The 27,085-nt window shown below is 44.4% G+C and overlaps 1 protein-coding gene across 8 annotated transcripts in view; it reads left to right on the top strand.

Moving 5' to 3' along the window:
* LOC121284611 (collagen alpha-3(VI) chain-like) overlaps positions 1-27,085 on the top strand; it is a 244,605-nt gene that overhangs the window by 24,090 nt on the left and 193,430 nt on the right. For all 8 annotated transcript variants that reach the window (XM_041200115.1, XM_041200113.1, XM_041200119.1 and 5 more), the window contains exon 2: positions 1,786-1,894. In XM_041200115.1, coding sequence (XP_041056049.1) covers positions 1,819-1,894 — 76 coding nt within the window. In that variant the 5' untranslated portion in view covers positions 1,786-1,818. The remainder of the gene's footprint in view (positions 1-1,785; positions 1,895-27,085) is intronic.

The following is a 27,085-nucleotide window of genomic DNA, read 5'->3' on the forward strand; positions in this document are numbered from 1 at the left end:
TACTGGATCTGGAGCAAATATGTGACTCTGCACCCTCTGAGGCTTTATCTTCCACCTCAGAGGTTAGTGTGGGACCTTCCGCGCTTATGCAGCAGCAGTTAATGGAACACCTGTGCAGGTGACAAAAATGGGGAAGGTTAATGCCATCTTCCACCCTTCCTTTAGCCCTCTTAACACATATCTCTCTCAGTTGTACGTAATGGCCCTTGCAATCGGACCACCCCGGTGCCTTCCTCCTGGGCAGGATTATCCTCCTGTCGGGGGTGAAGTTGAATGGCGGGCGCACACAGGCACGCCTCCGATCAGCACCCCAAATTGGGGGCATGGCGCTATTTTATGTGGACAGGCCAATTAAGGCCCGCCCAGTGCGATGTCCGCACGGAAGCGCTATGCGCTCCCTGTGCAGGTGCAGGGGAATCCCTAAACTTGAGAGTGTGCTCTTTTGCACATGCGCAGGAAAGAGCACACTCAACTCCCTGAGGCTAAGTGCTGCCTCAGGGAGATTGGCTGTTCTGTGACAAATATTAAACATAGAAAAAAATCCTGACATGAGTTGGGACATGCCCATAATTTTTACAAAAACTTAAATAAAATTTTTAAAAACCTGTATGAAACCTCATCCTGCCTGTGAATGAGATTTCATGCTTTTTCTAATTCCTGCTGGGGCTCCTGGCCTGCCAACCTTAAGGTTGGATGGGCAGGTCCACTAATTAGTTAAATGATTCTTGAAAAAAGTGTTGGATAAGAGAATTTCATCAAGAAATAGTGGGCTGGGTTATACTCTAAGGGTGCGGTCCTTGCATCCCATATAAATGTCAGGGGGTGAGCCCGCCTCCTCTAGGCTAGCTCGCTCTACTTTAATTTTTTGGCTGGCAAGCTTTTAGTTCTCATGAGGTAAGACTACCACCCCATTCCAGGTGGAAGTCCTTTTCACAGGCCTGCTGGCCAATCGGAGGCTGACAGCTTTGCAATAGTAGCAAGACCACCAAAGGTGGTGGCCACTGCCAATAATGCAGCTAGGCCAAGCAGGAGGTCTTCATCAATGAACCCAGGCCTCCAGAGATCTCAGGCAGGCCCAGTGAGGTGTGGTGAGTGGGATGGGAGGGAATGTTGGACAGAGTGGGGCAAGAAGGTGGACGCGGGAAGGGAAAACTGTAGAGGAGGTTCCGATTGGCACCAGGCATCCAGAAGTAGGCACAGCCCCCTTTCATTGGCCAGCAGCCTACAGAAACCAACTTGCTGGGCTGCATGTTGGGCACCGCCCTTTCCTGCTGCCCATTAAATTTGAGCAGTGATGGGATGAGGCCTTTAAGTGGGCATTAATTGCCCACTGAAGGGCCTGAAGTAGGCCATGTGTGGGCAGCCTGCCTGACGCCTCCCATGCCAGAAGTAAAATCACGGTGAGGGCAGAGATGGATGGACCAGTGGTGGGCACAATGCAAATGGCACTCTATTTTATGGGTCCACCTGCCAGCTTTCCTGCCCTCTAGTGAGTAGGTCATACTCGGATCAAGCATTAAAAGAATGTTTATAGGGGAAGAAAGACAAGGTATTGTAGAGTTTGGAGGGCCTGGGAAAGAATATGTTGGAGTATGAAATGGTGGGATGAATCTTGGTTTCAAAGCAGTGAACATCTTACTTGGTAAAATAAATAAAAATTTTGAAATTAAAAGTTAAGAAAGGATGATCTGAGGGCTTGTAAAGGTAAACCTAAGCAACTAATTTTTCATTTATCTTTACTTGTGCAAGGCTTTCAAATACAATTAAAATTCTATTTGATTCCAGGTGCACAGCCAATGGTTTATTCCAGCAACAAAAATGAATCTCTCCAAGTCCCTGCTGGCTGTCTATGGTCTGATTCTTTCACTCTTTGTCATTGATTCCTTTCAACAAGGTAAGAGATACTAATTCACTGCAGTAGAGGTAATGAACAGGAACTGTTAACTATTTTCAACAATGGCTTTAATGTGTGCTGAGGAAGATTAAAGATTTAGAATAGGAATGGCCTTTAATTTCATAAAATAGTTCAGTACTTCTCTGATACAGTTTTCAAAAAGAAAAGCTCCATTAGTAATATACTCCACGAGTTTCATGAGGACCCAATTTAATTAATTTGACAAATTCAAATATAAAGCAGAAATGTGAATATTGCTGAAAAACAGACTTTTTATTGAAGCTTTTGGCCTGCACTCATCAGGACAATTCACAAGAAAATCAAATGCAAAGGGAACAACAATTCTACCAGAAGAAGATGCTGATTGGGTGGCAAGTGGACTCTGATTGTTAGAGGTAGTGCCATGGAGAATGTACCAGTTGATGGTGATTGACAGTTAACTACCAAGCATTGTTTGAAATTTAAACCAGGTAGCTTGATTCTGATTGATAAAGGCATTGCCCTGAGGAATGAACCAGCGAATAGCTGTCACTTATTTTGTTTAACTGAAATAGGTGCAATGTGTGTACATGTTCTTTCTGTCTGCAAAGAACAAATCTGCAATTAAGCAACACTTGCCAAATAATCCTCAATGTAGTAAGAGTTAGGCTGACAACCAATTTAAGATTGTCAGTTAGGCTTTCAATGTGGTGTATTTACATATACTGGAAGCTACATATGTTAATACACACGGCCCTGTTCTTTGGCTGGCAAGTGGACTCTGGAGTCTGCAATCAGCACTCTCTTCTCATGCAGTATAGATTGTTGTTCTCTTTGTATTTGGTATTGCTGTGAATTCTTCTGATGAGTGCAGGGTGAAAAGCTTTGACAAAAAAGTATCTTTTTTTCAGCAATACTCAAGTTCTATACTACCAAATGACTAAATGTGAATATGAAATACAATGCTTCTGCTGTGGTAGACAGTTTCACAAACATAGGGCTGAATTCTAGTTTAAAATTAAGAACGGGTGGGTATGGATCAGGTGAAGGGTTAATATCTGGGAAATCTGATTCCTAATCCAAACACGTCTCTAAGCTGAAACAAAAACAAAATATGCTGGAAAAACTCAGCAAGACTGACATCATCTGTGGAGAGAAAGATAGAGTTAATGTTTTGAGTCCATATGAATCTTCTTCAGTGATTAAGGGAAGTAGAAGTGCGGTCAAATATATATACTGTTTAAGGGGGGTGGAACTGGTGAAGCTGGATAAGGGATCAGTGATAGGTGGAGGCAAAGGAGCGATTGCATAAGCAAACGGTCAAAGGGGTGTTAATGGTGGTGGTACTGGCTAAAGGAGGTGCTAATGGTGACACTAAGAGTAGAAAGCAGAATGTGATAATGGTCGGACCAAGTTGTCTCCAAGCTGTCCATTTCCGGCTTTAATTGAAGGTGGAAGTCGGGTGGAGTGACTAACCCAATCTAAGGAGGTGGAGTACAGCGGTAAGCCTCTGCTTTTGAAATTCCATGACCATTGGAGAACCAGGCAGCTTCCTCACGGCAAAGACTTGGTAGATTCACGAGGTAAATGCCTTTATACCTGCATTCTGAATCCCAGTGCTTGACTGAAGAGCATCCATGATAGGGGCCCTCCACAAGCACCTTCCCCAACAGGCCCCATCCCCACAACACCCTCTCTCTGACCAGGCATGGATTCCTAACCACTATAGGCCCTAGCTGATCCTCCCGCAACCAAGCCTTGTTCGCTCCACTGCCAGCAGCTCCAGTTCCTCCCCCAAAAATGGGCCAATTTCCAATCCACCACCAGTCCCTGATCCACCTTTTTCCAATAGGCCCCAATCTTCTCCACCCACCAGATCCCAATCCCCACCACTGCCACCAGGCCCTGATTTACGCACCCCCCCCATCCAACAGTAACAATCTACACCCTCCCCCTTCACACCAAGGCTTCCACCCTTTCCCCCATCAGGTTATGATCTCCTTCTCGTGTTTCAGCAGCTCCTACTTGAATCCCTTGGATCCCCCTCCAGTTGAACACCCCCTATGTTTGACCTCCATACCAATTGCACTCCCCTCCAGTTAACTCCTCCACTGGCCAGTCAACTCCCCACTCCGGTTGATGCCCCCTAGTCGCCCCTGTACCCAACTCTGGTCGACCCCCTGCTCCCAGCGTGGACATAGTTGTTGCTGTGGTCTTCGGATACTGACTTCCCACCTGACTAAAGGCCCAGCGGTTAATCAGGCTGGGCATTCGGGCAGTGAGCCAAACTGTTTGCTAAAGCTCCACAGCACATGGAGGACTTTCAGGTTCTGCTCAACTTTCTGAACAATCTACTCTCTGCTTTAAAAGAATGATGTTGGTATCATAAAATATACATTAGGGAAATGAAGTAGTATAGTCTGATGTTGCAGTTGTCTACTGCACCACTTCTTACAATATTGAATCATACAATCTAGGAAGGAGTGAAATTCAATTGTTAGTGTGTTGAATTAGTTGATCTCACTTATTTGGACAGCAGAAGGGAGCTGTGGTTAACACCCATGAACAGGAGAGACCAACATCAAAAAAATTAACCAGGTTTATCATTTATCGTTACACCCAAGCCCAGATTTTCACCCCCTGGTTGGATCTGAACCTTTAAAAACAGCTGCCTGCCAGTTGGATTTTCATTCTTGGCAGATGGGCTGGATTAAAAGTCAGGCTCTCGGAATGAAGGCAGAGGCTGCCAGGTGTAGAGGCAAGCCTGTGGAAGGGCTGCCTCTGTGCTCCAGTATTTCATTGAGTTTAGCTTAAAAATGATTAAACCAAAACACAGTCCTCCAGCCCTCACCCCCCCAACCCCTATGCACTCCCTATGCCCCATCCATGCCAACCTATGCCACTTCATTCCCCCTACCCAAACCCATGGCCCCTTATACCCCCTATGCCAACCCATGTCCCTCTGCACAGCCCCCATGACCCCTCAAAGTGCCTCTGCCCCTCACATCCCCATGGCCTTTCATAGCCCCTATGCCAACTGAGTGTCAACTCATGCCAACCCATGCCCCTGCAACCCACCACCCTTTTCCATTACCCCTGCCATTGCCAGCTCACCTGGTATCCACTATGGGGAAACCTCAGGAGACACGCTGACATAAAATAAAGTTACGTGTCCATTGATGATGTCACTATTTTAAACAAAAAAGTCTCATTGATAGAGAAACATTCAATAAATAGAAATTCCTTCAACTAATCTCTTATGACAACAAACATTTCTATTCTCTCACAACTTGTAATTCAATCAAACTATTCACTAACCAGGCATCCCACTGTGAGAAGGTTAGTTTGTAAGTCATTGCAGCACAAATCCTATAATGACAATCCTCAGGCTTATGGCTACAGACAAAATTAAATATAAAATACTTCTTTTCAACTTCAGACTGTTTCCTCTTTAAATTTAAAGATGAGCAGAGTTAAATCATTGACAGCTTCAATGAGTTTTGACAGATCCAATGAGTTTTGACAGTTCTTTGACAGCTTTGCAAGTTCCTTGACAGCTTGACAGTTCCTTGACAGCTTGACAGTTCCTTGACAGCTTGACAGTTCCTTGACAGCTTTGACTGTTTTGTCAGTTATAATGAGTTTATTCGCTTTTTACACACAGTCATGTTTATTTTAAACAATCCCAAAGCATGCCTTGCCTCCCACAAAGATCTCCCAGGACTATATTCAAAGGAGTAATGCACCTTGGCGATCTGAAAGAATCCACCAAATTCAGACCAGCTCTTACCTGGTCTAATCTGCACATGCCGAGTTTCATACTCCTGACCTAACAAAATTCCACATCAGTGGAGGCAGCTGGTGATTTAAATGGCCAGTGACCTCTGTAAAATGCAAATGTGCAAACCCCTGCCCGACTCCAGTTGCGCACTTAGGAATTTCAGCCATTTACGATATTTTCACTATGACAGAGAGGCCCTGACAATGCATACACATCAAGAATGGCCTTTTGGATTAGTTGTCAGAGATCTGCCAGAACCTGTGGAATCGTGTCCACCTTCAGAATAGAAGGGAATACAAGGGGAGATGGTCGGCAGAAAAATGTTGGACCAGCAGCTGAAAACTACCATGTATAGAATTCATTACAAAAAATGCAGATTCAGCAAAAGAACTTCAGTGAAGCTTATGCAAAATCTTTGGACTGGACATTTCAAAATGTTAAGTGTGGTAGGCTGCTAACTTGAGCTCTGCAGCTGGTATCGAGGCTATAGGGGTCTAGAATCCTGAAAATAGTGCCTAATATGCTTCCATCCACTTCTGGTCTGACCCATGTGGCACACCATTTTTATAAGGGTGCTAGCCTGGGTGTGCCCTACATGCACTGGGAACATGCAGAGTGGACAATATTTGACGGCACTCAGCATCTAATACTGATTTGGCAACAGATCCACCATTTTAGACCTGACAAGTTCTGATAACACATTGTCTTAAACAGCTATGGAGGGGGACTGAAGAGGAAAATACAAATGGCAAAGAGAAAATATGAGAATAGAATCTCCTTAGCCCTCAAAAGTCCATCAAATTTTCTTTTGAAACCAACTCTGCTTTCACCATGTTTATCAACCGCAAATTCCAGGTCATTACCACTCACTGCGTAAAAAAGTTCTTCTTCACATCCCTCCCGCATGTCTTTCCTAAAACCTTAAATTTGTATCCCCTCATCCCTGTAAAATCAGTTAATAGGAACAGCTTTTCTTTCTGTACTTTACCTGTCAACGTCTTGCATTTAAATCTCCCCTCAAGTTCCTTTCCTCCAAGGAGAATAACCCCAGCCTCTCCAACCTAACATTTTAACTGAAATCCCTCTGTAATGGAACCATTCTGGTAAATCTCTGCAACATTTCAAGGCCCCTCACATCCTCCCTAAAGTGTAGTGACCAAAACTGGACACAATACTCCCGCTGTGGCCAAACCAGGGCTTTATAAAGGTTCAGCATTATTTCTCTGCTTTTGTCCTCAACACCTCTATTTATAAAGCCCAAGGGCTCCATACACTTTGCTAACTGCTTTCTCAATATGTACAACCACCTTCAAAAATCTATGCAGATGAACTCCCAGGTCCCCCTGTCCCTGCTCACTCTTTAGAACTGTGCTATTAAATCTATACTGCTTCTCCCTTTTCTTTCCACTAAAATGCATCACCTCACTCCTTCCTGTATTAAATTCCAACTGCCACTTGCTTTGCCTATTCTGCTAGTTTATCTATGTCCTTTTGCAGTCACTTGGTAGCATCCTCACTATTTGCCCAACTTCAAAGTTTGGAATCATCAGCAAATTTTGAAATTTTACTGTGTATTCCAATATCCAAGTCCCTTATCAAAAATAGCAGTGATCCTAGTACTGACCCTTGGGGAACACTACTGCCTACTATCCTTCTGTCTGAAAAACAACCATTTAGCATGACTATCTGTCATGTTTCCTGTCCTTGAGCCAATTTTTTTTTATCCAAGCTGACATTGACCTTCCTATTCCATGAGTCTCAGTTTTGTTAACCAGTCTTTTATGCGGTACTTTGTCAAAGGCTTTCTTAAGATCTATATAGACAACATTCATTGCTTTCTCTTCATTAATCTTCCCAGTTATTTGATCAAAAAATTCATTTAAATTAGGAAACATGATCTGCGTTTTACAACTCTGAGCCTGGCTTTTGTTAATTAACTCAAACCTCTCCAAGTCCCTGTTTATTTTTTCCTTGGCTATTGTTTCTAAAACATGTCCCATCATTGATGTTAAACTGACCGGCCTGTAGTTACTAGGAATGTTCCTGCACCCCTTCTTGAGCAGCAGTGTCGTGTTTTCCACTCCTCAGACCTCTGGCACCTCCCCCATGTCCAGGGCAGATTGCAGGATTATGGCAAGACCTTTCACCTTCTACTTTAGATTGTTCCTTGCTCTTCTCCATTACTAGTCTAAACCTCATGATACAATGATCAATCTTACCCAAGTACCCCCACACTGACACTTGGCCCATCTCATTCATCAGTACCAGATCCAGCAATGCCTCCTTCCTATTTGAACTGAGAATATACCGATCAAGGAAGTTTTCCTGAACACATTTCAGAACATTCTCTTCCTCCCTACCCCTTACTTTACCATTATCCAATTGGTATTTGGGTAATTAAAATCCCCAATATCACTGCCGTATAGTTCTTGAGCATCTCTGGGATTTCCTTGCAGAATTGATTTTTTTACCCGTTGCTCTCTCACTCTTTGGAAGTCTATAGAATATCCCCAGTAACTTGATCATCCTCTTTTTGTTTCTCAACTCTAACTAAATGGAGTCTATCTTTGCTCCCTCCAGGGAATCCTCTCTTTCCAATGCTACAAAGTTTTCCCTCAGCAGTGCTGCCACACCATCTCTCTTTTCCCCTTCCGTATCTTTTCTGAACATGTTATATCCTAGAATATTTAGGGCTTAGTCCTCACCATTTTTAAGCCACATTTCAATTCTTAATTTAACCAACATTATTCACCACACTTTGTGCATTACATGAATTCTAAACCTGTCTTTGTTTTCTTTGTCGTCCTTCTTAGTCTGCTCCTATTTAATAAGGTACCACTTCCTTCTCTAGTACTATCCAATATTCTCACTTTATGCACCTTAATCCTCTTTTCAATTCCATATGTTGGTTCTCGTCCCCCTGGCAATTTAGATTAAATCCACCCCGTGAGTGAACCTCATCACGAGCTCATTGGTTCCAGTCTTGTTGAGGTGCAACCCACTCCTTTTGAATAGGTGCCTCCTGCCCTGGAACTGAAGTCAGTGTCTCAAGAATCTGAAGCCCTCGCTTCTGCACCATTGCCTCAAACTACGTATTGATCCTCTCTATCTTCCTATTTCTACTGTCACTAAAGTGTGGCACTGGGCGTAATCCAGAGATATTATCTTTGAGGTCCTAATTTTGAACTTCCTTCTTATCCCCTGGAAATCTGTGTTTAGGACCTTTATATCTGCTCTCTATACATCAATAGTATCGATGTATACTATAATTCCCGGCTCACTGCCATCCCTCTGCAGAATATCCTTTCCATGATGTCCTTTACCCAGGTACCAGGGAGGCAACACGTCATGTAAAATTCATGATGACCATTTCAGAAATGCCTGTCTGTTCCCTTAAGTATGGAATTTCCTATAATGACTGCATTTCTATTCTTTGTTTTACCCCTTGTGGATTCCCTGTCCATTGGTGCCTTGGCATTGACTCCTTCAAGGTTAGGTCACTCCTAGCACTCTCTGATGCTGAGTACTGGTTTAAGAGTTGATTACACCTTGAAGAATCACAGAATCACACAGTGCAGAAGAAGTCCTTCGGCCCATCGAGTCTACACCGACACGTGAGAAACACCTGACCTACCAACTTAATCTCATTTACCGGCACTTGGCCCATAGCCTTGAATGTTATGACGTGACAAGTGCTCAACCAGGTACTTTTTAAAGGGCGTGAGGCAACCCACATCCACCAACCTCCCAAGCAGCGCATTCCAGTCCGTCACTACCCTCTGGGTAAAAAAGTTTTTCCTCACATTCCCCTAAACCTCCTGCCCCTAACCTTGAACTTATGTCCCCTTGTGACTGACCCTTCAACTTAGGGAAACAGCTGCTCCCGATCCACCCTGTCCATGCCCCTCATATCTTGTACGCATTGATCAGGTTGCCTCTCTGCTCCAATGAAAACAACCCAAGTCTATCCAACCTCTCTTCACAGCTTAAATGTTTCATCCCAGGCAACATCCTGGTGAATCTCCTCTGCACCCCCTCCAGTGCAATCACATCCTTCCTATAATGTGGCGAACAGAACTGCACACAGTACTCCAGCTGTGGCCTCACCAAGGTTCTATACAAAACAAAAACAGAATTACCTGGAAAAACTCAGCAGGTTTGGCAGCATCGGCGGAGAAGAAAAGAGTTGACGTTTCGAGTCCTCATGACCCTTCGACAGAACTTGAGTTCGAGTCCAGGAAAGAGCTGAAATATAAGCTGGTTTAAGGTGTGTGTGTGGGGGGCGGAGAGATAGAGAGACAGAGAGGTGGAGGGGGGGGGTGTGGTTGTAGGGACAAACAAGCAGTGATAGAAGCAGATCATCAAAAGATGTCAACCACAGTAATACAATAGAACACATAGGTGTTAAAGTTAAAGTTGGTGATATTATCTAAACGAATGTGCTAATTAAGAATGGATGGTAGGGCACTCAAGGTATAGCTCTAGTGGGGTTTTTTTTAATTTTTATAATGGAAATAGGTGGGAAAAGGAAAATCTTTATAATTTATTGGAAAAAAAAAAGGAAGGGGGAAACAGAAAGGTGGTGGGGATGGGGGAGGGAGCTCACGACCTAAAGTTGTTGAATTCAATATTCAGTCCGGAAGGCTGTAAAGTCCCTAGTCGGAAGATGAGGTGTTGTTCCTCCAGTTTGCGTTGGGCTTCACTGGAACAATGCAGCAAGCCAAGGACAGACATGTGGGCAAGAGAGCAGGGTGGAGTGTTAAAATGGCAAGCGACAGGGAGGTTTGGGTCATTCTTGCGGACAGACCGCAGGTGTTCTGCAAAGCGGTCGCCCAGTTTACGTTTGGTCTCTCCAATGTAGAGGAGACCACATTGGGAGCAACGAATGCAGTAGACTAAGTTGGGGCAGTCCTACTCTGGCCCCCTTCCACAACTCTTTCTCCGGTACATCGATGATTACTTCGGTGCCGCTTCATGCTCTCGTCAGGACTTGGAAAAATTTATTAATTTTGCTTCCAATCTCCATCCCTCCATCATTTTCACGTGGTCCATCTCTGACACTTCCCTTCCCTTCCTTGACCTCTCTGTCTCAATCTCTGGTGATAGACTGTCCACCAATATCCATTACAAACCCACCGACTCCCACAGCTATCTCGACTACAGCTCCTCACACCCCGCTTCCTGTAAGGACTCCATCCCATTCTCTCAGTTCCTTCGCCTCCGTCGCATCTGTTCCGATGATGCTACATTCAAAAACAGTTCCTCTGACATGTCCTCCTTCTTCCTTAACCGAGGTTTTCCACCCACGGTCGTTGACAGGGCCCTCAACCGTGTCCGGCCCATCTCCCGCGCATCCGCCCTCACGCCTTCTCCTCCCTCCCAGAAACATGATAGGGTCCCCCTTGTCCTCACTTATCACCCCACCAGCCTCCGCATTCAAAGGATCATCCTCCGCCATTTCCGCCAACTCCAGCATGATGCCACCACCAAACACATCTTCCCTTCACCCCCCTTATCGGCATTCCGTAGGGATCGCTCCCTCCGGGACACCCTGGTCCACTCCTCCATCACCGCCTACTCCTCAACCCCCTCCTATGGCACAACCCCATGCCCACGCAAAAGATGCAACACCTGCCCCTTCACTTCCTCTCTCCTCACCGTCCAAGGACCCAAACACTCCTTTCAAGTGAAGCAGCATTTCACTTGCATTTCCCCCAACTTAGTCTACTGCATTCGTTGCTCCCAATGTGGTCTCCTCTACATTGGAGAGACCAAACGTAAACTGGGCGACCGCTTTGCAGAACACCTGCGGTCTGTCCGCAAGAATGACCCAAACCTCCCTGTCGCTTGCCATTTTAACACTCCACCCTGCTCTCTTGCCCACATGTCTGTCCTTGGCTTGCTGCATTGTTCCAGTGAAGCCCAACGCAAACTGGAGGAACAACACCTCATCTTCCGACTAGGGACTTTACAGCCTTCCGGACTGAATATTGAATTCAACAACTTTAGGTCATGAGCTCCCTCCCCCATCCCCACCAGCTTTCTGTTTCCCCCTTCCTTTTTTTTTTCCAATAAATTATAAAGATTTTCCTTTTCCCACCTATTTCCATTATAAAAATTAAAAAAAACCCCACTAGAGCTATACCTTGAGTGCCCTTCCATCCATTCTTAATTAGCACATTCGTTTAGATAATATCACCAACTTTAACTTTAACACCTATGTATTCTATTGTCCTATTGTCGTTGACATCTTTTGATGATCTGCTTCTATCACTGCTTGTTTGTCCCTACAACCACACCCCCCCACTCCACCTCTCTGTCTCTCTATCTCTCCGCCCCCCACACACACACCTTAAACCAGCTTATATTTCAGCTCTTTCCTGGACTCGAACTCAAGTTCTGTCGAAGGGTCATGAGGATTCGAAACGTCAACTCTTTTCTTCTCCGCCGATGCTGCCAGACCTGCTGAGTTTTTCCAGGCATTTCTGTTTTTGTTAAGGTTCTATACAACTCCAACATGACCTCCCTACTTTTGTAATCTATGCCTTGATTGATAAAGGCAAGTGTCCCATATTCCTTTTTCACCACCCCACTAATGTGTCCCTCTGCCTTCAGAGATCTATGGACACACACGCCAAGGTCCCTTTGTTTCTCAGAACTTCCTAGTGTCATGCCGGTCATCGAATACTTCCTTGTCAAATTACTCCTTCCAAAGTGTATCCCCTCACACTTTTCAGGGTTAAATTCCATCTGCCACTTATCTGCCTATTTGACCATGTCTATATCTTCCTGTAGCCCAAGACACTTAACCTCACCGTTAACTACTCGGCCAATCTTTGTGTCATCAGCAAACTTACTAATCCTACCCCCTACGTAGTCATCTATGTCGTTTATATAAATGAAAAATAATAGGGGACTCAGCACAGATTCCTGTGGTAAGCCACCGGACACCGGCTTCCAGTCACTAAAGCATCTTTCTGTCATCACACTCTGTCTCCTCTAACTAAGCCAATTTTGAATCCACTTTATCAAATTACCATGTGCATTTGCCTTCTTTATAAGTCTCCCATGTGGGACCTTGTCAAAGGCTTTGCTGAAATCCATATAAACGACATCAGCTGCACTACCCTCATCTACACACCTGGTCACCTCCTCAAAAAATTCAATCAAATTTGTTAGGTATGACCTCCCTCTGACAAAGCCATGTTGACTATCCCTGATTGAACCTTGCCTCTCCAAGTGGAGACAGATTCTCTCCTTCAGAATTTTCTCCAATAGTTTCCCTACCACTGACGTGAGACTCACTGGCCTGTTGTTCCCTGGCTTATCTCTACAACCCTTCTTAAATAGTGGAACCACATTAGCTGTTCTCCAGTCCTCTGGAACCTACCCCGTGGCCAGAGAGGAATTAAAATTTGGGTCAGATCCACTGCGATCTCCTCCCTTGCCTCCCTCAGCAGTCTGGGGCACAAATCATCCAGACCTGGAGATTTGTCCACTTTTAAGCCTGTCAACACCTCCAATACCTTGTCACTCCCTATATCAATATTCTCAAGAACCTTGCAGTCTCTCTCCCTGAGTTCATTCTCTAGGGTGAAGTATTCATTCAATACTCTACCGATGCCCTCTGGCTCCATCCATAGATTGCCCCCTTGGTCCCTTATGGGCCCTACTCTTTCCCTGGTTATCCTCTTCCCATTGATATACTTATAGAATATCTTGGGATTTTCCCTACTTTTACCAGCCAGAGCTTTCTCATATCCCCTCTTTGCCCTCCTAATTGCTTTCTTAAGCTCCACCCTGCCCTTTCTGTACTCCACTAATGCCTCCGCTGATTTGCTTCCCTTGTACCTGCTAAAAGCCTTTCTTTTCCTTCTCATCATATCCTGAATATCTCCGGTCATCCATGGTTCTCTGAGCTTGTTACTTCTTCCTATCACCCTAGAGGGAACATGTTGAGCCTGTACCCTCCCCATTCCTTTTTGAATGCCCCCCACTGCTCCCTTGTAGATTTCTCCACAAGTAGCTGTTCCCAGTCTACCTTGGCCAGATCCTGCCTTATTTTACTAAAATCCACTCTCCCCAAATCCAAAACATTTTTTTACAACTTGTCTATTTCTTTGTCCATAACAAGCTAAAATTGTGCCATGTTGTGGTCGCTATCACTAAAATGGCCCCTCACCACCACCTCAGCCACTTGTCCAGCTTCATTCCCCAGAATTAGGTCCAGCACTGCGTCGTCCCTTGTTGTACCCTCTACATATTAGCCTAAAAAGTTCTCCTGTACATATTTCAAGAAATCCACTCCATCCAAGCCCTTAACACTATGTCTATCCTAATTAATAATCCTGAGCTTGAGTTCAAGTAGCTGGAGACATTTTCCACACATGTGATCCACCAAGACGCATGAAATGCCCTGAAGTTCCCACAACATACAAGAATTGCAAGCAATATTCTGTGAGGCTGGTGCTGCAGTGAGTATGTGATAGCATTTGAAGATGTATTCACTGACCTTGACCACCTGTCGCTGTTCTTTGAACCTTTTGCAGCATTGCAGATAGGTCTTGAATTGACCTCCATGGCTACCTGCTGCCATTCCCTTCACTATTCTGTTGGCAGTCTTCTTCCTTCTCTGAAACACTTATGGAGACAGGTGCACCAGCTGCTGCAGCTAAATGCAGCTCCCTTTAAGAGGTTGTCTGGCTTTGAGAAGTGCAGGCTAGCTGTGCCTCTTGCTCACCATGCACTCATCATGTGCAACCAGTCAGAAGTACTTGTTGCTTTGGGCTGCAAGCTACAATCATTGAGATGAACAAGCAGCATGAAGTTTATACGCTGCCTGCATCACCCAACTTGGAGTGGGGTAATTGGGCATCACCATCCCCATGCCCTCTAATGGGCCCCACACTGTGTTCAATTAATCCATAATTGCAAATTCCTGCTGTGTATTCAAATCATTATTCATACTGTCAACAGGATAATGCTAAATCACCTTTGGCAAGAGAGAAACAATTTATTGGTTCTCCAGTTTCCCGATTCATTTCTCAAGTTATTGGGGCATGAATTCCATGTTGCTGCCCTCAGTTTATGCAACAATTATCACTTTAGCGGTGCAATAGCCCACACTTGATCTGTACATGTGTTTGGACCAGTGTGCAATAAGGATGGTCCGCAGTCCTGAAGTGATTGCCACGGCTATTTCATGCCCATAATTGTGTATTAATGAATTTCAGCCATTTTGACTCCAGCTGAGATGTGGCTTCATTGGCATCAGCTGGTCTCTGATACCTTGCTGAGGGCATCATTCTTCAGGTGTAAAACTGACTAATGAGGGACAACAAGATATTCAACATTGAAAGTATCTCAGTCAAATCTGATGTTGTTCTCACTGCCCAGCCACACACACCCACTTTCTAATGAGTAGAACTCTGAATGATTATTCCTCTCCTAAGGTCAATTGTAGGACTTTGACTGCCTCCTGCAACTGAGATTAATGAACACATCTCTAAGTTTTAATTGGGAAAGGGAAAAACGGACTTGTAGGTTGGCTGCTCTTGCAGTGGGATAAAACATTTGAATAAAATGTTAACTAGAGATTTGGCAGCACAGAACTTGAGTATTGCTAAAAAAAGACACATTCTGCCGAAGCTTTTCATCTTGCACTCATTAGGACAATTCACAAGAATACCACAATGTAAAGGGAACAACAATGTATACTACATAAGCACAGAGTGCTGCTTGGTTTGCACGTGAACTATGATTGGTAGACGCATTGTCATTGAGAGTGCACCAGTTAACTAATATCTGACAGTTAATTGCCAAGCTTTGTTTAAATTCAAACCAGGCAGGTTGACCTGATTGCTCAAGGCATTGCCCTGGAGAATAAAGCAGGGAATGGCTGTTGCCTATTTTGTTTAGTTGAAAAAGGCACAATATGTGTACATGTTCCCTCTGTCTGCAAAGGACAGGGCCCTGTGCATTAATATATGTAGCTTCTAGCATGCCTAAGTGAGTCATACCGCAAGTTTGACTGATAATCTTAAATTGGTTGTCAATTTAATCAAACTCATGATTGTTTAGCAAGCGTTGTCCAATAGCGGAATCACATCTAATTTTGGACACTTATGTTTTGAGTTTTGTAAGCATGAGCGAGTTGGGTATGTTCAGCACTTTGCCTGTTGCGAACAGCCAAAGCAACATGCTGCTTGATATGATCTGCACTCTTTGAGATGTACGGCCTATGTACCTAGCATCACACCAATACTGAAATTCATATACCACGTTACTCATTTGTGTGATAGGCAGAACTTCTTTTTGGCTTGTTGGCAGCATCCTGTTAGTGGCAAATACCAGTCATATTGCTACTGTATAGTAGCAGCGTGAAACGGCTGGCTTTGCCTGTTGCTCAAATTTTTGAGGTACCTTATCTTTCCAGGGTAATGTGAGATAGACTGAGCACTTTTCAGGACCAAAAGTGATGGCCTTATGTCCATTCATGAGTTTATGCGATATACCGCAAGCAATGAACTGATTAGAGTAGCCATTATCCTGCAGGAGATGCAGGCCATACATCCCAAAGACTGGTGGATCATATCAAACAGCATGTCCCTTTGGCTGTTCGCCAAGGTACTGACTGTACCAAACCAGCCTGTGCTTGCAAAATTCAAAACAATGTGTCCAACTTTAGATGTGATTCCGTGATTGGACAACATTTGTTGAACAATCCTGAGCATGCTAAGAATTACACTGACAACCAATTTAAAGTTGTCATTTGGGCTTGCAGTGCAGCTTACTTATGTGTACTAGAAGTTACATATATCAATGCACAGGGCCCTGTCCTTTGCAGACAGAAGGAACACAAAATGCACATTTTTCAACTAAACAAAATAGCGGACTGCCATTCTCTGGTTCATTTTCCATGGCAATTCCTTGAGCAATCAGAGTCAACCTGCCTGGTTTGAATATAAACAAGGCTTGGCAGTTGACTGTCCGTTATCAGTTATTTTGTGAATTGTCGTGATGAGTGCAAGATGGAAAGCTTTGACAGCATGTGTCTTTTTTTAGCAGTACTCAAAATGTTAACTGCTCTATTTGATAAAGTTACTGGCCAGCTGTTTGTGGGCAGATTGTTATATGTTAAAAGATACACGGCAGCAATATTAAAGCAATGAAGAGGATTTTCCCAGCCAATTAAATTATTAATCAGCTGAGGTTAATGAACCGTGAATTTAGGCCCTCCAAGTGTATTTGGAATTTTCAGAGATGGCAACTGCAGTCATGAGAGCTATGAAAATGTTTATTTTAGTCATTTTAACTGCTAGATATTAAAGTGGTTTGAGTAACTTTTTTCCTTTGTTTCCACAAAAAAATTAGACAAATAAGAAGAATGCTATGTTTTTTTATAAACTTTTCTTTGATTTTAATTGTTGCTTGAGAGGCAACCTGAGCTCTGTTGTTTGAGTCAGAAGCGAATGAATTATAATCCTAAATACTATAAATTATAACGCTAAGTAATTTTAAATTCTGTTCCTCTGATTTGGTGGGCAGGTACCCAACCTAAGAAAGTGAACGGTCTTAACTGGAATCATTGGTTACTTTTGCTGCACAAAAACACATCAAGAATTATTAATGCTTAAATTGAGACTGGTAAATATTGAACCATCATGGGACCATCATTGCCTACATGGGAAAATGTGGAATAAAAGCAAAATAGTGTAGATGCTGGAAATATGAAATAAAAACAGAAAGTGTTGGAAATACATCTGAAGAGAAAGAAACAGAGTTAATGTTTCGAGTTAAAACTGTTGAACTCTTCTTCAGAAATGAAGGAAGGTAGAAATGTGATGTGTTTATGCCATTTAAAGGGTAGGTTGTGCGATGGGGGGGCTGAGGGAAAAAAAGGGAGTTCTGGGATAGGGTAGAAGGCAGGAGAGATTAAATGACAAAGATGTCACAGCACATAACGCAAAAGGAGTGGTACTGGTTGTAGTAAAGATTCAAAGCATTTGCCCAGTGTAAGTGTGAATACCACCACAGAAGGAAAAATCTGTTCACACCAGTGTTCCATTTTAAGGTATACAAGACTAGTTCAGAGCAGTATTCTTATTCCCCAGTTTTTTTTTACTGTTTTTCCCTTCTGGGACAATAATGAACAGCTCTGTCTGAAAGCAAAAGAAGCACAAGATTAAGACTGGCACATGGCAAAAAGCAGAATCAAAATGGGAGACAGAATTCATGGTCTGAAGTTGTTGAACTTCATGCTGAGTCCAGAAGGCTGGAAAGTGCCTAATCAGAAGATGAGGTACTGTTCCGCTAGCTTGCTTATTGAGTTTCACTGGAACACTGTCACAGGCCGAGAACAGAAATGTGAGCATGAAGGCAAGGTGGTGAATTAAAATGGTGAGCAACTGGCAGTTTGTGGATTGAGCGGAGGCGTTCTGCAAGGCGGTCACCCATTCTGCAATTGGCCTCGCCAGTGCAGAGCAAATTGCATTGTGAGCAGCGAATACAGTAGACCAAGTTGAAGGAAGTACAGGCAAATCGCTGCTTCACTTGGAAAAAGTGTTTGGGGTCTTGGACTGTGAGGGGAGGAGGTTAAAGGACAGACGTTACACCTCCTATGATTGCATGGAACTGTGCTGAGGGAAGGGGTTGAGGTGTTTAATGATACTGAGGTGTGGACTAGGGTATTGCAGAGGGAATGATCCCTTCGGAATGCTGACAGGAGATGGGGTGGGTGGTGGAAGTTGTCTTTGGTGGTGGCATTATGCTATAGGTGGAAATGGAGGAGGATGATCCTTTGAATGTGGAAGCTGTCGGGGTAGAAAGTGAGGACAAGTGGAAGCCTTATCACCATTCTGGGAGGGAGCAGAAGGGGGGGACCTCAGTTGAGAAAAATGGAAGACATATCAGAAGTGCCGTTGCGGAACGAAGCATCATCAGAATAGATGGGACGGAGATGGAGAAACTGGGAGAATGGAATGGAGTTCTTACAGGAAGCAGGATGTGAGGAAGTGTAGTCAAGGTAACTGTAGGGAGTCGGTGGGCTTATAATTAAAATTTGTGGACAGCCTATCCCCAAAAATCAAGACAGAGGAGCCAAGGAAGGAAAGGGAACTGGAGGAGATGTGAAGGTGAGAGAATGGTGGACATTGGAAACTTTCCAATTCCGAGCAAGAACAGAAAATGTAACGGAAAAAGAATTGTGGGAGGGGGCCTGAGTAGGAACAAGGAATGTTCCACATTCAAAACATGACTGACATAACTAGGACTCATGCAGGTACTCATAGCAAAACCTTTTATTTAGAAGTCGTGAGACAAGCTAAAGGAGAAAATGAGAAAACAAGTTCGGTCAGGTGGAGGAGGGTGGTGGTGGATGGGGACTGGTTACTGGTTGGGTCTTTATTCAAGAAAGAAGCAGAGAGTCCTCTGACTGTCCTGGTTAGGGGTGGTGTAGGTGGCATTGTAGCGAGATTGGCTATCCATAGCAGGTGAGCATATGGTTGCTGACTGGTAACCTTTCAAATCAATATTATTTGCACTTTAACAGATCCATAGATGAAATATTGGAAGACATCCAGAGATGTTTCATTACAACCCATCCTTTTTATATATGTTCATGGCAGATTGCAGTTTCCTAAGAGAAACTCACATTCCTTATGAGCCAAAACATACAATTTAAAACACTTAGTGTATGGGAGCAACATGCCTCAGTTATTAACATGTTGCTGCATTTTTCCAAAATTGCTACTGCACACTTACTACACGCTCCTAATCTCTTCAAAAGGTAGAAGAAAAATCAAAATTGTCTTGTCAGCCTACAGCTATAAATGAGATTTATTTTACAAATGATGTTTACACAAAATTGAGCAAATGAATGGAATAGATTACTGAACTCATACTTTCCAAATGTTTCAGAAGTCCAAATTAAAATATTTCAATTTTTTGTGCCATTTTCAGAGTCTTTCGATGGCAGTTTACTGTCATACAAAGTTTGTCAGAGGTTTGAAAGGCCATGTATGGAAAGGCTGCATAACGTGTAGAAAATTAAACAAAGGAAGTTGGCATTCATGCCAGTAATTTAATTTTGATGATAAAAACAGAAAATGCTGGGAAATTCAGCATCTGTGGAGAGAGAAACAGAATTAACATTTCGAGTCTGTATGACTCTTCTTCAGAGCTAAAGAGAAGTAGAAATATGACGGTAAAAGCAAAAAACCGCGGATGCTGGAAATCCAAACCAAAAACAGAAACAGAAATACCTGGAAAAACTCAGCAGGTCTGGCAGCAACAGCGGAGGAGAGCACAGTTGACCTTTCGAGTCCTCATGACCCTTCAACAGAAGTTCTAGGTGAGCTTCTGCAGTGGCTACACAAGAGGGGACAGGGCTGCTTGACCTTCCTGCAGGTGTCCCTTACCCTTAGGGCACCTAAAAGGAGGAGCAGCAGCAGTTGGACACCCATGGGATCTCCACTCAGGACTCTATGAGGGTGTCCACTTCTTCTGAATCTTCCTTGCCTATGACCCCTTTAGCCTCATCCTCTGTCACCACAGAGGGTGCAGCTGCCCCACCGAAGCACAGCCAAAGTAAGCCGGGGCCCTCCAGTCCTCAGGTCTCCAGAGGAAGGCTGCCAAGGTCATCCAAGGCAACATGGCCAACTGGTCAGCAGGCTGCCTCCACCCCTGCTGCGGATGTCAGGGGAACATTTAGAAGAAGTGCGAGGGAAAGAAAAGTTAAGAAGTTCTGAAATCACAAGTGGTTGCACGGGTGCATTATGATTGTTATACGTATCACACTTTTGTAAATATAGTTCACTTGCACTTTCATCATACCTGATGTGGTTTATTGCGATAGTCCTTAAGCCTGTGTGCGTCCTCGCACCCCCCTAATATTCCGAGGGACACCCCATGTCCCCCGGAATCAGGCATGCTCAGGGAGGCAAAGGTCTTTGCCAGGACCCTTGCGAGCCATGTGCAAGAAGTCTCCCACACACACTGAACCTCTGCCCTCTGCACACTCATCTGTTCCAAGGTCCTAGCATTGTAAATACTACATTCTGGGGTTTCCCTTCAGTTGTCCAGCTGAGATGACCAGCACCTCCGCCCATCCCCGATGACCCAATCCCCATGCAGCATCTCGAGATCTCCACCATGAGGCTCAGCATAGGTGCGGCCAGCCATGGTGGTAGTAACATTTGAAGTAGAGTTTAACAATTTTTCTACTCTCCCAGTCACCCACACTCTGCCCCCCACAACCACTGATCCCTAGGAATCACTTTCGACCTCCCCACCATCACCCTTCAACCCACTCTATCACCTTCCATCCCATCCAGGTAAATCTAGAAGTCTACTTCCTTCCTGAAAATCCCACACCTGTAACAATAGACTTGCCCACCCTCATCCTTCCAAACCCCTGAATCTGCATCACTTTCCACATCCCCTCCAACAACCCTCAGCAGCCTTTCACATCACATCGCCACACCCTCACCCTCCCACCCTACTGGCTCCCACTGCTCCCTTTAACCATCATCATCCTGTCCTACCACTGATTACCCTCAGTATTTCCCCCAGGAATTCACCATTGACTTCACTGACCCCTCCCCCTGAACCCCTTGCCCCTCTGTAGCATCACTCCCATTCCCGCAAACACCTTTGTACAACCCGCTTGCCCGTTCACACCTACACAAACCCCACCACTCCCCTGTCCACAATCCAATACAAACCCTCCCAGACTCCTGCTCCATACCAGTTCATCCATTGCAAGACTTCTGCTGAATTTCTCTCTTTCCCTTACAACCCCCAACCTCTCCAACCCCCTCTAGGTCTGCACACCCACATCACCTCTTCAATTCTCCCAACTCCATCTTTCCTCCCCCACCCCGACACCCCAGCATAGATCCTTGCACCATTACTTCCTGCAGCCTTCCACCTGTAGCTTGAAGATCTGAACCCTGGAAGAAGTTGCTGGTTGAAGACCCGAGTCCTGGAAGAAGTTGCTGATTGATGATCCAAGCCCTGGGAGAAGTTACTGGTTGAAGATCCTGGCCCTGGAAGAAGTTTCTGCATTGAGAACAACCACCTCCAGGATACTACTGCTCAGAGAAGATTCATGTAGTTGATGCTCCATCCACCCAGTGCTGCATGTGATGTTTCAGGGTCCTGTAGCTGGACCCATCTTCTCATCTTTGCAAGCTACTCCAGGTCTCCTTTAGGTAAGCCCCAGCATGTCCAGACGTGTTCTAGACTAGCGTGATTTGGTGTTATGGACAATGGAGTGTGGGGGGGTGGGGGGGTGAGGGGTGCAATTTCAGCTGGGCCTTCATCTGCATTCCAATAGTGAGATGCAAATTGGTTTTGTACCGGCCTCTGGTGGGAATTGCGACCTGTCATGGTGGGCAGAAATGGAAGATCCCGCTGTCATTTTACGCCACCAGGAAACTGATTTTTCAACTTCCACTGCATTGTCTCCCTCGTCCGTCATTGAACCCGCCATGGGGTAACTGGAAAATTCCACTCTAAATTAGTTAAGGGATAGAAAGCAGAAAGTGCTGGTGAATAATTGTTTGCAGACTGGATTGAAGTATGGTGTGACCCAAGTGTCAATGATTTGCTAAAGATTAATAATCTGTACTTGAGTATAAATGGCATTATTTCAAAGTTTGCCGATGAAATTAAACTTCTTCTAGGAAATGGAGTAACAGTGAAAGGGATAGCAGCAGATTTCAGGAGAATAGATACACTGGCAAAATGGATAGTCCTATGTTAGATAAAATTTAATGCAGGAAAGTGTGAAGTGATGGGTTTTGGATGGAGCAATGAGCAGAGCTGACAGAAATTAAAAGGTACAACTTTAAAGAGGGTGCAGGAACAGAGAGACCTCGGGATGTATGAACATTGTTGAAGGTGGCAGGACAAGTAGATAAAGTTGTTAAAAATGCCCATGGGATCCTTGGCTTTATTAATATACATTCAGTTCAAGAATCAGTTATTTATGGTAAGCTTTCATAAATCACTGGGTAGGCCTCAACTGGAACATTGGCCTGGATTTTCCCCTAAGTCTGGATGACTCAGGAGTCCTTTAAAAATGACGGGTGTGTCCTGACTATTGGATTTACGAACCCATTCCCAAACTGCCTTATTTTTGGGAGTGCCTTTAAAGGGTGCGGGATGATTCCAGTCAAAAATCCACATCCGGCACTCCCAACCTGGCTAGCTCCATTGTGTGGATAGGCTTGTCCTAGTCCTCCACAATTTTCATGGATTTGGGCCAACTTTTAAAGGATCCGTGATTCATGGCCCTTCGGAGGAGTTGTGAACTCTCGTCTGCATGAGGGGATGTGAGGGGTGAGAGCTGGAGGGCCTTTCTGTTTTTATTTTAACTGGGACAAAGTCCCAAACACCCAGGCAGGTATTTTAAACAGCCCACCTCCACACCAACAGTTCCTGTCCTCTATCCTTGATTGGCTGGCCCGACTCCAACCTGCACCCTGGCAACGAAGATCCCAAAGTGGGCAAGCCAAGTGTGAATTTTCCTGATTCCTGCTATCTGCCTCAGTGATGGAAATCCAGGCCATTATGTCCAATCTGGCACCACACTTTAAGAAAGATGTCATGGTTTCGGAAAGAGTGCAGAAGCTATTGACTAGAATGGTACCAGGGACGAGGGACTTCAGTTTTTTGAAGAAACTGAAGAAGTTGGGGTTGTTCTTAAAGTTGAGAAAGCTAAGAAGAAATTTAATTAAGGTGTTCAAAATCATGAATGGTTGCGATAGAGCAGATAGAGAGAAACTGTTTCCAGTCGCAGAATTGTCAGTAACCAGAGGACCCTGATTTAGGGTTAGAGGCAAATGAACCAGAAGCAAAATGAGATAATTGATTTTTAACACAATGAGTTATCATTGATGACTTGTTGAATAGGTGGTGGATACTGATTCAACAATAACATTCAACAGGGAATTACATAAATACTTTAAGGGGAAAAAAAAACATGGCTTCGCAGAAAGGGCAGGGGAGTTGGATTAATTGGCTTTCAAAGAGTCAGTACAGATATGATGAGCTGAATGTGTTTATTTAATTGAATTTTCAACAACAATAGACATCAATCCATTCTCTGCAAATAATCTGTATCCTTACCTAACTATCAACAAGTAATTCACAATCATATTTTTCATTGTTCAAATGGAGTTTATCTGAGCACATCACTATAGTTAACCATGTTTGTTCATAACCTTAAATCCTTTTGTAATAACTGAAGGTATAGACCCTCCTACTGTCTATTGGGGGTCATGTGAAGTTCTTGGAGGCTCTGACCAAGGAGCCCTAAGCGCGGGTAATCGGGGGGGCTTCCTGTCGAGGACCCTAAACAAGGGTGTAACATCTGAAAAGCTCTCTGTAATAAAGCTTATCTGTTTCTTGTTGAAACCTGTCTGGTATGTCAAGTCATTACATCTTTCCAGACTTGCCTAAAATAAAGCGTTGAAAATTCAAGCCATAGATTCATTCAAAGTCTTCTGGGAAAAGCATAGAAACTCACAGATCCTCATAACATGGAATAGCATACCCTTCCACCTGCTGTCCTGTTAATGCACATGGGAACATGGGGCAGAATTTTTCCCTTGTTCGACGGGCATGGCGGGCGGGCGGGCCTGGGAGTATCCGCAAAACTGACTGCCACCCACGATCAGGCTCCGACCACGATTTCACATTGGCTGGCCAATTAATGGCCAGCCAGCGTCAAACGTGCGCTGGGAGCCTCAGCACTGTTGGGGTGGGGATGTGAGGAGCCCCAGCACTGAGGTGTGCGCATGCACAAAGAAGCACACACTGACAGCTCCCTGAAGGCACAGAGCTGCTGAAGGGAGCTGACGGATTTTAAATACAAAAATATACTTTTAACATATAAGATAAACACGTCCCCACATGTGACTCAATCACATTAAAAGGGAGATGTGAAAAAGGGTGTTAAAACATTTTTATTGTTTTTTCAGTAAGCGCTGGGAACCTCATTCCATACGTGAATGAGGTTTCATTAAAAACGCAAAGGCTGCCTGGCCTATTCGCCCACCCACTAACAGAATGGTTGAGTGGGCAACAAAAAATGCAGCTTAATTAATTTCTTAAGGGCCTTAATAAGCCTCTTAATTGTCAACAGGTGTGCTGCCAACTCTCTTGCGCACCCGCCAACCTAAAGTTCACGACGCTGGACCGACGTCTTTGCACACTATTTCACTCCCGTTCAGTTCGGGCGGCATCCGCCCTTGGGACAAAAAATTCTGATCATGGAATAGGACTTAGGAGCAGGAAAAGGCCATTCAGCCCTTCAAGCCTGCTCTCCTCAACAAGATCATGGCTGATCTGGTTGTGGTCTCAACTCTACGTTTCCTGTCTGCTCCCCATAACCCTTGTTCCCTTGTCTTTCAAAAACCAGTCTAACTCTGCCTAGAAATTCTGTGAAAGGTACATAATCAGATTGCAAACTGCAAATACTCAGTATTCACAGATGTAGTTTAAAGTTATTTCAAACTGCTGTACATTAAAATATCTGGCCTTGTTCTAATTTGTTTTTGGAATGCGAACAATTCTGAAAGGCAATGTTTATTGCCCTTTCCTAGTTTCTGTGAGGTGGCCCTGAGAACGTGGAGTCACATATGGGCTGGACGGGATAGGAGTGTCAGGTTTTAAATTCCACAGCTTCCATGCATATGTTTCCAGTACTAGCCACGTTGGGATTTGAACTTGACAGCTGGCTTGCTAATCCAGTACTATAACCATGCAGATTTAGTATCCCTGTCTTCAGGCTTGAGGCAAAACCAATCATTAACCTTTTAGGGGGCATAAAAAATAATCCAATTGATAAATTTAATCATGATTTTTTTCATTCCCTCATGGGATGTGGGCTTCACTGGCTGGGCCAGCATTTATTGCCCATCCCTAGTTGCCCTGGAGGTGGTGGTGAGCTGCCTCCTTGAACTGCTGCAGTCCCTGTAGTGTAGCTACACCCACAGTGAAGGGAGTTCCAGGATTTTGATCCAGCAACAGTGAAGGAACGGCAATATATTTCCAAGTCAGGGTGGTGAGTGACTTGATGGGGAACTTGCAGGTGGTGGCATTCCCATCTATCTGCTGCCCTTGTCCTTCTAGATGGCAGTGGTCGTGGGCTTGGAAAGTGTTGTCTAAAGAGCCTTGATGAGTTCCTGCTGTGCATCTTGTGGATGGTACACACTGCTGCCACTGTGCATTGGTGGTGGAGGGAGTAAATGTGGATGTGGTAAAAATCCAGTGGGCTGCTTTGTCCTGGATGGTATCCAGCTTCTTCAGTGTTGTGGGAGCTGCACTCATCCAAGCAAGTGGGGAATATTCCATCACATTCCTGACTTGTGCCTTGGAGATGGTGGACAGGCTTTGGGGAGGGAGGAGATGAGTTATTCATCGCACAATTCCTAGCCTCTGACTTGCTCTTATAGCCACAGTATTTATATGGCTAGTCCGGTTCAGTTTCTGGTCAATGGTAACCATCAGGATGTTGATAGTGGGGGATTCAGTGATGGTAATGCCATTGAACATCAAGGGGTGATGGTTGGACTCTCTCATGTTGGAGATGGTCATTGCCTGACATTTATGTGGCCGAATTTTACTTGCCACTTGTCAGCCCAAACCTGGATATTATCCAGGTCTTGCTGCATTTGGACATGGAATGCTTCAGTATCTGAGGAGTTGTAAATGATGCTGAACATTGTGCAATCATCAGCGAACATCCCCACTTCTGATCTTATGATGGATGGAAGGTCATTGATGAAGCAGCTGCAGATAGTTGGACCGAGGACATTACCCTGAGGAACTCCTTCAGTGATGTCCTGGAGCTGAGATGACTGACATCAACAGCCACAACCATCTTCCTTTGTGCTAGATAGGACTCCAACCAGTGGAGAGTTTTCCCCCTGATTCCCATTGACTCCAGTTTAGCCATGGCTCCTTGATGCCACATATGGTCAAATGCCACATTGATGTCAAGGGCAGTCACTCTCACCTCACCTCGGGAGTTCAGCTCTTTTGTCCATGTTTGAACCAAGGCTGTAATTAGGTCAGGAGCTGAGTGATCCTGGCGGAACCCAAACTGGACATCAGTGAGCAGGTTATTGCTAAGCAAGAGCAGCTTGATTGCACTGTCCATTGAAAGGGAAAGCACCCCTTCCATTACTGAATTCATTTTGAGCCATTTGTGACAAAATGACAAAGTCAGATTGTGCAATTACCAGATGCCATCGTTTATCACTTTTATGATAACTCTGGTCTTTTAATTTGTATTAGAAATAAACAGTCACAAAAGTGTGCCAGAGACACAACAGGAAATAATCTTTGGAGACAGCGCACAAGACCATAAGATTTTTAATAACATCTTTAAGATAACAAAATATCCCAAGGTGTTACAATGC

This window comes from Carcharodon carcharias, chromosome 12 (assembly GCF_017639515.1).
Source record: "Carcharodon carcharias isolate sCarCar2 chromosome 12, sCarCar2.pri, whole genome shotgun sequence".
NCBI lineage: Eukaryota > Metazoa > Chordata > Chondrichthyes > Lamniformes > Lamnidae > Carcharodon > Carcharodon carcharias.